Source organism: Balaenoptera borealis, assembly GCF_965194805.1.
Source record: "Balaenoptera borealis genome assembly, chromosome: 11".
In the NCBI taxonomy this organism is placed as follows: Eukaryota; Metazoa; Chordata; class Mammalia; order Artiodactyla; family Balaenopteridae; genus Balaenoptera; species Balaenoptera borealis.
The window spans coordinates 14,439,517-14,452,687 of NC_138868.1; the positions used below are offsets into that span (position 1 = coordinate 14,439,517).

At 49.8% G+C, this 13,171-nt stretch overlaps 1 protein-coding gene across 3 annotated transcripts; it reads right to left on the bottom strand.

The window, feature by feature from the left end:
* Window positions 1-6,971: 6,971 nt before the first annotated feature.
* On the bottom strand, window positions 6,972-13,081 carry ZNF408 (zinc finger protein 408). Of its 3 annotated transcripts, none has more exons than XR_014231208.1 (6): window positions 12,792-13,075; window positions 12,209-12,486; window positions 10,922-10,983; window positions 10,439-10,698; window positions 7,681-9,375; window positions 6,972-7,201 (listed from the first exon to the last, which is right to left on the bottom strand). XR_014231208.1 is itself a non-coding variant. In XM_082340169.1 (6 exons), the coding sequence occupies exons 2-6, from the start codon at window positions 12,453-12,455 to the stop codon at window positions 7,853-7,855; spliced, it is 2,124 nt and encodes a 707-aa protein (XP_082196295.1). In that variant the 5' UTR covers window positions 12,456-12,486; window positions 12,792-13,081; the 3' UTR covers window positions 6,972-7,852. The 3 variants fall into 3 exon arrangements, 2 of the variants coding, with proteins under 2 accessions (XP_082196295.1, XP_082196294.1); XM_082340169.1 differs by adding an exon at window positions 11,321-11,352 and having other exon boundaries at window positions 6,972-9,375; window positions 12,792-13,081; XM_082340168.1 differs by having other exon boundaries at window positions 6,972-9,375.
* Between the last annotated feature and the right edge of the window lie 90 nt (window positions 13,082-13,171).

Genomic DNA, 13,171 nt, shown 5'->3' on the forward strand with positions numbered 1-13,171 from the left:
TCACCTGCTGATGGGCATTTGGATTAGTTTCCAGTTTGGGCTATAATGAATAGTGTGGCTGTGAATATTCGTATGCAGGTTTCTGGTGTAGATAAGCACTAATTTCTATTGGGTACATGCCCGGGGATGGATTTTCTGGGTCACAAGGCAGGCATATGTTTTAATAAGTAACTCTGACAAATAGTTGTCCTGAGTGGTTGTATTGGTTTACACTCCCATCAGCAATGTTTGAAGACTTCTGGCTGCTCATATCTCACCAACCTCTATCTCACCCATCCATTTCACATCAACCATTCTGATAGATATGTAGGTGTCTCATCGTGGTTTTAATCTGTATTCCCTGTTGACTAATGATGTTGAGCCTACTTTTCTTTTTTTCTTGGAGTGGAATGGTGAGAAGGTCTCACCTCACTAATTTCTTTAAAAATTCCATGAGTAAGAGAAGGGGGCAGGGCTCTTGAGAAGTGGAGAGAAGAGAGGTGCGGTTTCATCCTTCCTGCTTCAAGGTAGGTGATCCTCCTTTTTCTGAGGATAGGCTTTGGCCAGTGCTGAGTCAACCTGAGAGGGAGAAGAGAAGGGGGTGTTGTTGGCAGGGAGAAGGACAAAGCACATAACACATGGCACCTCTTCTACTGAGGGTTCGGGCGGAGCTAGGGGCCTGCTGACTTGCCCCTCGTTCCCTCGCTGTCAGAACCCACCACTCCCGACAGACAAGCACCACAGCATGAACGAGAGCACTCATTTGGGAGGCTGGTCCTGGGTTTCACTATCTGTAAAATCAGAATTATAACAATATTCACTTCACAAGGCTGTTGTCGAAAAACTTAAATAAGATCATACTGGTCACTCTGCAGACTGTGCTTCGGAGCTGCAGCCCTGCTGAGTCCATGGCACACTCATGCGCAGACATGGCTGTTAAGGGGCAAGTCTTGGGCCGTGACTTCCTCAAGCTGTTTACAGACGATGTTCCAAAGGAGAAAACTTTGGTTCTCTAAGCACGGGGATGATGAGATCTGGTTATAAGGGTTCCTGCTTTCCCAGGCTTATTCCTGGATTTATGCATCAGGATGATGAATTTACATGCCATAATAGTACACACAGCAAGTCCATTTAGGGGGAGAACTTTTCTGATGAGAACTTCATTTTGAATATGTCCAGACATCTGGTCCTTGGCAAATGCTGGACCCAACCCAAATGGCTCTGTGGGTTGTCTGCACAGCTAAGACTGATGGGTTGGATGGCAAGCATGGGTTCTTTGGCCGGGAGAGAGATAGCATGGATATTGTGGCGGCCATGGGCATTTTGAGTCCAGGAATGGCAAGACCAGCAAGAAGACTCTAGGCCATTCTGAGAAATTTGATTTTGTGTTTTATCTTATCCCCACCATTCCTTTTGTTCCTGTGGAGAGCAACTCCCAGCTCTCAAATCCTGTTATCTTTGTGCTCTGACTTGCTGTAATTCTTTGGATTCCATATACCCCTTGTCTCCTTCCAGGTTTAGCTGGATTCAGAGTTTAGGCGTTATGAAGTAAAAACTAAATTACTCCCCCAAAGCATATTATGTTTGTAAAGTATCACAAGTCCTGCCACACAGTAAGCACTCAATAAACAGCACTATTACATGATATGATGCAACAGGAAATCCACAATGCTGCCTATGAAGTGTTCTTCCTAAAAGAGTGAACCTAGGCTGGATCAAACCTCTAGCTTTACTTACTAGTTTACAGGAAATACAGACGACAGAGGAATGAGTTAGACACCACCACGAGGAATGAGGGACATTTGACAGGACAAGTGATGCCGGTTTCTCTAACAAATTCATGATGTGGCAATGCAAGGGGTGGGTGGGAGAGACTGTTCAGAATAATAGAAACCTAAGAGAGACCTAACAACCAAATGCATGAAGGGAATAAAATGACCATGACTGGTTTAAACCTTTGAACATATCGACTGTAAAAAGACTGTTTTCGAACAAATAAGAAAATCTAAACATAGATTAGATATGCAATGATATGGAAGAATTATTGTTAATTTCCTAAGTGTTATATGACACATTGTTATATATTTTTTAATTCCTCATGAGTTACAGATTACACTGAAGGATTTACAGCAAAGATGAAACAAGCAGGGCAAAATGTTAACAATAATTAAATCTAGGTGGTAACAAGATTGTTACATTATTCTTTTAAATGTTCTGTGTTTGAAAACATTCACAGTGAAAAGTGGACTTAACTCCTTAATAAATGGAGGCTAGTATTATCAAGTGGGTTCTAGTTGGACAGCCTCCCTGTTTTCTTGGGTGAACACAAGACTGTACCTACCCTCTATTTTGCAGAGAGGACCAAGGCAGAGCACCTCTCTGTGAACGTGGCTCTGGAGGGATCCAAGCACCTCCATGGGTGCAGGGTCCCAATAGACCGAGCACATCCTCAGGCTCCAGGGCCCACTGCAACCCTCCCAGCCAGGAACCTTCTCTCTGGAACTCTCTGGGCCCAGTGGGTACTTGCAGCCAAGCGTGTCGTTCCTGCTTTCAACACAAACACATACCTGCACCCTTAAAACAGATCCTATTTCCCTCTAAGAACAAGGCCATAATGAGGGGTTGCATTTCTGCCCAACAAGTTGGCATCAAACAAAATCACAGGTGAAGCCAGCATTATACTGTAAAGCGAAGCTCTATAATCACTGAAAACAGTTGAATTATGTTCCAGGACATAGAGTTACAGAATTTCAGAGCTGGAAAGGAGATCAGATATTATTAAATCCAGACATTCTGGGGTTTTTTTTTCTGTTTTTGTTTTTTTGTTTTTTTTTGGCCATGCCACACAGCATGCAGGATCTTAGTTCCCTGACCAGGGATTGAACCTGTGCCCCCTGCAGTGGAAGCGCGGAGTCTTAACCAATGGACTGCCAGGGAAGTCCCAATCCAGATGTTCTGAAGCCTAGGGCTCTGTGCATGTACTACAGGGTGGCCTTGTCCTTTTGCATATTTTAAAAAAAAAAACAGAACTCAAAAAATGGAAATTTATCTTAAGACAAAAATAATTTTTTCCCTTTTGGCTGAAATTATGTCTTTTTAGATGGTTAATTACCTTATTTTTTCCTCAATCTGATCAGCAGTTTTCTATTTTGATTCAAAAATATGAGTTTCTATTTAATAAAAAAAGTTTTTTAAATACAGGACACACAGAAGAAAAAAAAAGTTACCAAAAGGGCTTCACGGTGGAGCCGAGATTGGGATCCACTGATCTGGTCCAATTTCCCCATGTCACTGTGAGGAAATGGAACCTCTGAGCTGGGAAGCTAATTGGTCAAGGTCATACAGAGAGTCGGGCGAGGACCAGGACTCGACTCCTGCCTCTCAGGCCATCGCCGCAAGGGGGACTACTGTATACCCAGAGGACAGGCACCCAAAGTACAAAACTATTGTGAGTGATGCTGACCTGCCCAAACAAGCACTACCTATAGGCAACATGTACCTCAATCTTGCTTGTCTTCCAAGTTAAGAGGGCTGATTCCAATACTATTATAAGCAGCTACAACTTATTAATTGTTCACCATGTGCCAGGTATGTAGCACTGATGAGGTACATACTACAGCTATCCCCATTTTATGGATGAGGAAACTGAGGCATGGAGAAGAAACTTGCCTGAGTTTATGCAGCTAGTTAAGGGCAGAGCCATGATCCACACCCACCTGAACTTGTCTAGTCCATGATGCTCTGCGTTGTTTAAAGGTCCCTCAACATGAATCAAATTTTATTCTAAGATTTTTTTTCACACTAGTAAAGCTGCAAATCAGGATAAAAGATTCTTTATCTCCTGCACTTTCTGACGTTTGGCTCAGCAGCTATACACACTGCATGGTTTTTTTTGTTTGTTTGTTTTTGGCCTCGCCATGCAGCATGCAGGATCTTAGTTCCCCGAACAGGGATTGAATCCGTGCCCCCTGCAATAGAAGCATGGAGTCTTAACCACTGGACCGCCAGGGAAGTCCCCTCACCCTGTGAATTTAAATTTGCATCTGTGTGAAGTCAGAAAGAGAAAAACAAATATCGTATATTAATGCATATATGTGGAATCTAGAAAAATGGTACAGATGAACCTATTTGCAGGGCAGGAATAGAAAGGCAGATGTAGAGAACAGACATGTGGACACAGTGGGGGAAAGGGAGGGTGGGATGAATTGGGAGATTAGGTTTGACATAAATACACTACCATGTGTAAAATAGATAGCTAATGGGAACCTGCTGTACAGCACAGGGAGCTCAGCTCGGTGCTCTGTGATGGCCTAGTTGGGTGGGATGGCGGGGGGGAGGGAGGTCCAAGAGGGAGGGGATGTGTGTATGCGTATGGCTGATTCACTTCGCTGTGCGGCAGAAACTAACACAACATTGTAAAGCAATTATACTCCAATTAAAAAAAAATGTGCATCTGTGAAAAGGTGTCCAGCAACATTTTCACTGCAACTTTGCTCTATAGCAAGTAGCAGCATTCAAATTCAGTGCTATATACACCAAACAGTTCAAAGTGACTTTATCAGGGGATGGAGGAAAGGAGAAGTAGGGAATAAAGGGACTTTCAACATTATAATGACACAAGAATTATTTTGATTGGGGGGGGGATATTTTCTCAATGAAAAAAATATTCCAGTGATCAGTCTTTCCAAGAACTGTCATTGCATTTTATTTTCATTGGAAGGGCACTAAAGTGGGTTTCAGAAGACCTGGGCCCTGTCCCGGTTCTGCTACTCACTGGCCTCATGCCTTAGTAGGTGACTTCTCTCTCGGCCTCCATTTTCCCATCTGTAACGTGAGGAAGTTGGACAATGCTCTCCGATGCCCATTCCCACTTCAGCCATGAGCGCTGGCTGAGCAGACGTGCTCAAACCAGGTGCCTTTGAATTTGTTGGCTTTGATCTGACACTGCTCTGCATCACCAGGGACAGGGACAGTCTCAGTGGAAAGTCCCCCATCTGTGTGGGGATGTGACAAAGGGGGTTTTGGCGTGAGGACAGTTGTGGGGTGTCTGCAGGCCTCCCCAGCAACCCAAAGCATCCCCACTTCCCTGCACTGTTCAGTCTCAAGCGATGGGTATGTCCCCAAGTTAGCTAACAACGCTGGGCAGACACAGCTGAGAGGTTACCTGAGTTGGAATGACCCTCCTGAAGCTGGAGCTGGAAAAGAGTAGGACCTACCAGGCTGAGTCAGGGGGTTGGCTGACTCAAAACTAGTATTAGCAGCTGTTTTTCAGGCTTTGGATGGTGTGGCCTTTCTCTCCACAGATCGTCACCGTCTCTTGCTGCCCTCCCTCTCCTTGGACAGTTTCAGAACGACGCTTTGCCAAGAAGTTATTCACACTGGGTGGGTGAATGGTTTAAAGTCAGTGCAAAGCAGGAGACATGGGGCTGCTTATGATACGGAGATTGAGTGCTGGTAAGCCAGAGGACACGACACGTCGCAATCCTGGCTCTGCTGTTTACTGATTGTGCGGTCTCGGCAGTTACCAACCTGCTCTGAACCTGTTTCCCCATCTGTGAAACACGCGGCACAATACCCATTTCGCAGGACAGAAGGAGGATGGAACAAGAATGTAAGTTCCCATCTCTCTTGCCTCCCCCTCCTCAAAGCAATGCAGTCTGTCTTCCAACTGCCCTCACTCAGCTCACCAGCGACTGGCAAATTTCAACCTTCTCGACAGCAAAGGACATCGTTGCCCTCTTCTTCCTTGTTGAGATGCTCTTCCATCAGCTTCTGCGACTTACACGTTGCAGGTTCTCCTGTGTCATCGGATGCTGATTTAGTCTCTCCTGAGCCTTCCCTCTCCCCGCAGGTTGTGCCCATTTCCCACTGCCTTCTTGAGATCTCTCCCACAGGCACCTCGACTCAACCCATCCCCAGCCCAAATCATAGCTGTCCCGCTCCCACCCCAGGGCTACCTAACTTGCTAAGTCAGAAAGCAGGAGTCAGATCTTCCTCTCTCCCTCAGTCTTTGAATCTGGTCACTTCTGCCTCCCAGAGAACATGTCCACCCAAAGCCCTCCCCACAGCCTACAGCCCCTGCCCTCACCTCCCTCCACGCTCCGCCCTGGCCGCTCTGCTCCTTGCTCTTGCTTGAACTCGCTGGGCTCTGCTGGTACTGTTTCCTCTGCCTGGAATCCAGCTCCTTCTGCAGACATCAGCCTGGCTCACTCCTCTCCGTAGTTCAGGTCTCTGTCACGTTACTGGAGGCCTTCCCTGACCGCCCTCTGTAAAATCACACTCCCCATTCAACCTCTCCCCTGCATTACTTTTCTTCACCGCATTTACCATCATCTGACATGTATTTGTTTATTGGCTCTTGCCACACCAGAATGTAACTACGTGAGAGCAGAGGCTGTTATTACTGCTATACCCCTAACAACCAGCATGCAGGAAGTGCTCAGTATTTGTTGGGTGAATGACTGCATTTCCACTACCACCCATTCCCAGCCACCTAACTGATTTCCCCACAACTGCACCTTGCCCGCTAATCCTCTCCAGTGGTCTCTTCAAACATGAATCTGATCGTATCGTTCCCCTGCTCAAAACCCTTCAAAGAGCCCCTCAATGTACTGAGAATAAAGTCCAGACTCTTGAAGCAAGGCCTGTGTGACCTGACCCTGCCCCCCTCCCCTCATTCTCTGCTCCAGCCATGCTGGTCTCAGGGCTCACACCCAGGCTCTCACCATGGGGCTTTTTCACATGCAGCTCCTCACATCCCCACCTTCCCCCGCACCTCCTCATCCAACAAGTCTCAGCTGAAATGCGGGACACTAGAGTGTGGAGGTTAAGAGCCTTACTCCAGTGCTAAACTACGTGGATTTGAATCTCAGCTCTGCCACCTAGTAGCTCTGTCACCTTGGGCAGGACACTTAAAGCTCTCTGTTCCTGACTGTCCTCATAACTATCTCACAGGATTGCTATGAGGATTATATAAATAAAGTCACATAAAGGACTGGCCCACAACAAAGGCTGTTTATTATCATTATAATTGCTTGGGGACACCTTCCCTGATGCCCCCAAGTTAACCCACCCCATTAAACACATCCACAGCACCGGGGAGTGCTCCTCTTTACTCTTACTGTTGCTCTTTGCCCCTTGTAGACCTGAGCTCTGTAAAGGGCGCTGCCTCTGTCTTGTCCACAGCCGCGTCCCCAGCACCTCGGGCAGGCCAGGCCCACAGCTGATGAAACATGAAACACATGTTCATTCCTAGCTCTTTCCCTCAACAGGGCTGCCTTTGGCCAGATACACAGAAGGGTGCAGACATGCCCTAGCCACCTCCAGTGAGTCTGGTGTCCTTCAGCACAGAACAAAAACCAACCTCACAGGCCTTCGGTGGTGAGAAAAGCTGCCAAAATAATCTAATGCCTGACTCAGAGACTTGTCAGCTGAGTGTCTCTGGCATTTTAACCTTCACAAGTCATTCCGTTTGGTTCCAAACAGAAATGCTTGTCCTTCAGGGAGCTGGATGGGAGTGACTATTCCAGCACTAAGCACCCCAGCAGGGCAATAGTGCTGCCTGCGACCTGGCTACCTCACTGGGCAGGGTCACTTCTGCAACGTTTAAAGAACAAGCACCTTGAGGAGTTCCCAGGGAGGGTGGCAGGACAAGCTCTACCGGAAGCTGATAAAAAGATCTTACATCTAGAAGTGGTTTACCTTATTAAGAGTCTTGGGAAACAAAGTGGTCATCCATAAGCAGGAAGGGAAGTCCTTGACCTGCTTCTCATAGACTGGTCTCTATCAGGGAACCCAAAGAGAAAGATCCAGACACCCAAGCTCAGAAACACCAGTCTTTATACAGAGCTCTGCTGAGGGAAGGTGAGGGTGGTCAGGTGCCCATCTCCACCTCCACCACTTCTGCCCAGGTGCTAAAGCCCACGTCCTTATGGATGAGCACCAGGCTGGGAGCAGGACTTGGCTCCTCGGACACCACAAAGCACTTATCTTGGCTCTCAGAAAGGGTGACCTCGAAGACGTCCGGGGCTGGGGATCCGCCCCGTTCACTGCATGTGTCCAGTAGTTCTGGCTCGGTCTGCAGGAGCACCACGGTGGGCTCAGAAGTGGCAGGCGGCGGCACACAGGGTGGGCTGGAGGGTGCCCCGGGCTGATGACTGAGCTGGTGCCGCTTGAGGCTTTGGAGGAGAGTGTAGCCCATGCCACAGGTGGGGCAGCGGTAGGGCTTGTCAGCCAGGTGGGATTTGAGGTGGCGCCTCAGCTTGGTCGCCAGCGTGTAAGCACGGCCGCACTGGGGGCACGGGAAGGGCCTCTCGCCTGAGTGCAAGCGCTCGTGCGCGCGCAGTGTGTGGGGATCCCGGAGGGCCTTCCCACACACGGGGCACAGGTGGGCCTCCCCGGTGTGGGAGATGAGGTGGCGCCGCAGTTCAGGCAGCTGGGGGAAGGCGTCAGCACAGTGTGGGCAGCGGTAAGGGCGCTCCCCTGTGTGCAGCCGCAGGTGCCCGCGCAGGCTGCCCCGCTGGCGGAACGCCCGGCCGCAGTGTGGGCACAGGAAGGGCTTCTCCCCCGTGTGGAGCCGCATGTGGTTCCGCAGGGAGCCCTGGTTGGCCAGGGGCCGCCCGCACACCGGGCACGGGCAAGGGGCAGGGGCCGCCGGCACCTGGTGTGTCTTGCGATGCAGCCGCAGGGAGGGCCGGCGGGCGAAGGCCTTGCCACACTGGTCGCAAGCAAAGGGCCGGGCACCTGAGTGTACAACCTGGTGCTCTCTGAGGTCTCGCCGGGTACCGTAGGCCTTGGTGCACTGAGGGCAGGGGAATGGCCGCACCCCACGGTGGCCCAGCATGTGGGCTTTGAAGCTCTCCTCTGAGCTGTAGCTCTTGCCACACTCGGTGCAAAGGAAGGGCTTGTGGCCCGTGTGCACGAACGCATGCTTCTTCAGGTGGCAAAGCTGCAGGAAGGCCTTGCCGCACTCCACACAGCGGTACCGTCGCCCCCGCTTCGGGGAGCCTCCCACCGGGCCAGGGGCGCTCCGCAAGCATGCGGGGAAACCAGGGTGCTGCTGCTCTCCACTCTGCCGGGCCCCGGGCTCTGAGGTCTTCGCTCTGGGTGGCCGTTGATCACTGGGGCTATGCAACTTCTTGACGAGGTAAGCATGCAGCTGGGGGCCCCTGGCAGAAGATGAGGAACTGGCCTCACTGCTCTCAGGGCCCTGCTGGGGAGTGGAGCTGCTCTGAGGTTCAGGTGGCATCTGGGTCTGGGGTGGGTCCTCCTCGTCTACACGGCCATCCTGAGGCAATGGGCCTTGTGGCTGGCTCTCCTTGGAAACCTGGTCCTGGATTTGGGGCTTAAGTCCAGGGCTCACTACCTGGATGCGGGGGGGTGACTGGTAACCAGGATCTGCAAGGCAAGAGTGGGGTGCTGGGCTTAGTAGAGACTGTAGCAGGGGGTCACGGTGGTCTCACCAGGAAATTATAGGAATATGTGTCTTCTCCTCCTCAGCCCCTGAACTGCAATGGGAGCAATGACACCAATCTCTTCTTGGAACATGAGTCACACACTCTGTTTATCTTTCTGTCCAGTCTCAGGTGCCTTCTGGGGAGGCTCTCCTGGGAACCACAGTGTCTAGACATCTGGATAATTTCTAGAGAAAGGCCATCCCAGAGTGCCCTTGTTCTCCCTCTGGAGACATGCACTTAGGATGAGTTGAGACCACCACCTCCTCACTTTAGCTCACGTGAAAATAAAAGGAATCCCCAGCCCCAGCCCAGATAGAAAAAACATAAGAAAACTGGAAACCTTATACACAACTTGCTGTCTTTGTCAATGTGACCTTACTACTCCAGAAAACTTAACTCAGGAAGATAAAACTTGCAAATATCTATACAGCTGACCCTTGAAAAACACAGGTTTGAACTTCACGGGTCCACTTATACGAGGATTTTTTTCAACAGTAAATACCACAGCACTACATGGTTGAATCCACAGATGCAAAACCACAGATGTGAAACCTTGGATATGGAGGGTCAACCATAAGTTATACTCAGATTTTCAACTGCCCGGAGGGTCAGTGTCCCTAACCCCCGTGTTGTTCAAGAGTCAACTATATTGTTCATTCCAAAGAAAAGACTTGTCACTCTTTAATAAAAAGCATCAAATGACAGTTTACATCCCCAAACTCTTTGAACCTCTTACCTGAAAATTCTAGCCTTGCTGTGTCCACAAATCCTAAACTACTATGTCATGATCCTTACCCAATACTGATTGAGCCCCGACCCCATCCCACACTGAAAAATCCACCTTATACCAGACTTCAAAATTTCGATAAATATCCAGGCTTTGCCCTTCCTTTTCAGAAATGCTACTGTTCTCCCTTACCGTCTTACGCCATAAGCTTTGCTTTGTCTTATCAACAGGTTATTTTGGTGGTAATTGGGGAAGCCAGCATTTATTTGATACATACCTGTGCAAGGCTCTGCTGCATCCTCCCCAGGGGAGGCCACTTCCTGTTGTACAGCAGACTCCACTTCTGTCACCACAGCCAAGGATGCCTCTTCCTCTAGCCTGGGCTGGGTGGGGCTCAGGCCCTCAGAGGGAGGCTGGGGCCACATCAGCAGCTCAAAACCTGGCAGCACGACCCGGTACACCTGCAGGTGGAGCCTCTCGCTGATCCGCACTGGGGCCACGTTTCCCTCACCCTCCAGCCTGCCCCGCTGCACCAAACTGCAAAGCAGAGCAAGAGCTAGCTCAGGAGATCCCCTTCAAGCGGCCCTCCCTGAAAGCCCCAGCTCCTGGGCAGTCTGAGTCCTAAAGGATCCCATGCCTTTGGAACACTCACTGCAAAAGATCCCTGGGTGGGAACCAGAAGTCAGCTTCCAGTTCCATCCCATGCCACAACAGAAAGCCTCAAAGGAGCATCTTCACTACATACTCTCCTGTAACTTACCTAGTCCAGCCTGAACTCTGCTCACAAGCACACACATCTCCCCATGGGCCTAGTGACACGTCCTGAAATAAACCAATAAAAGTCTTTCTCCCATGTGTTTGAGGGGACCAGGGTGAAACACACAACAAAAAAAACCCTGATGTAACTTCTCCTGAGACAGATCTAAGATGAAGCCCCTGGAAGGTTAACAGTCTCTGGTCTGCCTCTATAGGACTATACCATTAGAGTTTTCATTCAATAAAGGCCCAAAAAACTGTCCCCTCACCTCCCTCCCAAAGTGTGGTGAATTACTAAATTGAACATATTATTGCCTTTCAGTGAATACCAAACAGAAGAAGTAGTAAGAGATATATCAACTTTAAATTTGTTTTTCAGGACTTATGCAATGAAATCCTTTACCTGTGCTTTTTCATCTTTTGCTCCAAATAATCCTGGAGAATTAAAATAAAGGAAACGGCATTCTTTTATTTTACATATGAGTTAAACGTGGCATGCCATCTAACTAGTTATGTGACAAAGCTGGGATTTGATCCCATGGCTTTTTTTTTTTTAAATAAATTTATTTATTTTATTTATTTATGTTTGGCTGCATTGGGTCTTCCTTCCTGCGCACTGACTTTCTCTAGTTGCTGCGAGCAGGGGTTAATCTTCGTTGTGGTGCGTGGGCTTCTCATTGGGGTGGCTTCTCTTGCTGTGGAGAACGGGCTCTAGGCGTCTGGGCTCAGTAGTTGTGGCTCGCTGGCTCCAGAGCGCAGGCTCAGTAGTTGTGGCGCACGGACTTAGTTGCTCCGCGGCATGTGGGATCTTCCCAGGCCAGGGATCGAACCCGTGTCCTCTGCATTGGCAGGTGGATTCTTAACCACTGTGCCACCAGGGAAGTCTCCCCATGGCTTTTTAATTCCAAAAACCTTTGCTCTTCACTTTCGTCGTCATTGCTGACACTCTACTAATCCACCTTTTTATTTTTTTTACATTTTGGCTGCGCTGTGCGGCCTGTGGGATCTTAGTTCCCCGACCAGGGATCGAACTCGCGCCCCCTGCGGTGGAAGCGCTGGAGTCTTAACCACTGGACCCAGGGAAGTCCCATCTACTAATCCACCTTTTAATAACTTTTTGCACCTCCTCAGCTACTGCAAGTGAGGGGATGAGACAGTCCCTGAGAGAGAGGGCATAAACCATCTCCTATCTCTTGAAACACCCTGCATCTTCTAACAAACTGGAAAGTTATCAAGAAACGTCTGATCAAAATTTTCAGTCACGGAGAGGTAACGCCCTATCCCTCAGTACCTCCTTCTGCTTTGTTTTCACTCCATGGCCCTTCTGCTCGGAGACAGACTCCTCTTCCAGTGGCCCCCAGAGCAGTCCCGGCTGCAAGGGTTCCCCAACACACCAGACCCCCAAGCGCTGCTCCTTGATGAGTGAGGGGCCAAGGGCCAAGCCCCGCGGGAGGCTCTTTAGAGCGAGGATGGCTCGGGTAGGTCCGGGCGAGAAGTCTTTGAGCTCCTGTGCACAGCCTTCTCTGGAAGGGCTCCATCCTGAGTCCGGGCCCAGGCGTGGATCGGGGGCTGCAGGAACAGAGGAAGACAGTGAGGAAGCGGCCCAAGAGGTCGTGGGGTGCGGAAAGGTGAGGGAGAAAACCCGAGGTCCAGCTAGGCCTTAGGAGTCTGAGGGATCTGTAAGGGCTCCAAGGGGGCCCCGGAAAGGTTTGAGGCGGTTCGAGGGCTCTTAAGAAGCTCCCACAGGTTCTGAGGGCACCGGAGGAGGATGCCAGGCTCGGGAGGAAAAGGGTCGGCGGGGGAAAGAGTTGACCAGAGAACGTTAGGAGTATCTAGGCCAGGGCCGAGGGTCGGAGACACCGCAGGTCACTCACCGAACTGCAGTCTCTCCCACTCCAAGGGCAGCTCCTTCGCCTCCTCCATCCCGGGTCAGAAAGCCTCCCTCCGCCGGAAGTCAGACTCACCTTCTCAGCTCCCCCCGGAAACAGTCACTGACTACCAAATTTCCTCTCGGGAAAGAATCGTAAGAGTCAGACCTCTTTGGTGCGCAGGACTGGGAGTTTGGCAGTAGTGGTGAGGCAAATCTCTGTCCGAGAACAATACGAGTTTAGAATTCCGGAGGTCCACTAGGGAGTTGAGTATCCGGTAGAGAGGAACTAATTGTTTCAATGGCTTCCTTTTGGGAGGGACGAGTCGGACGGTTATACTGTCTCTCCTCCAGGCGGGCACGTAAGCGGGCACGTAAGGAAGTGGG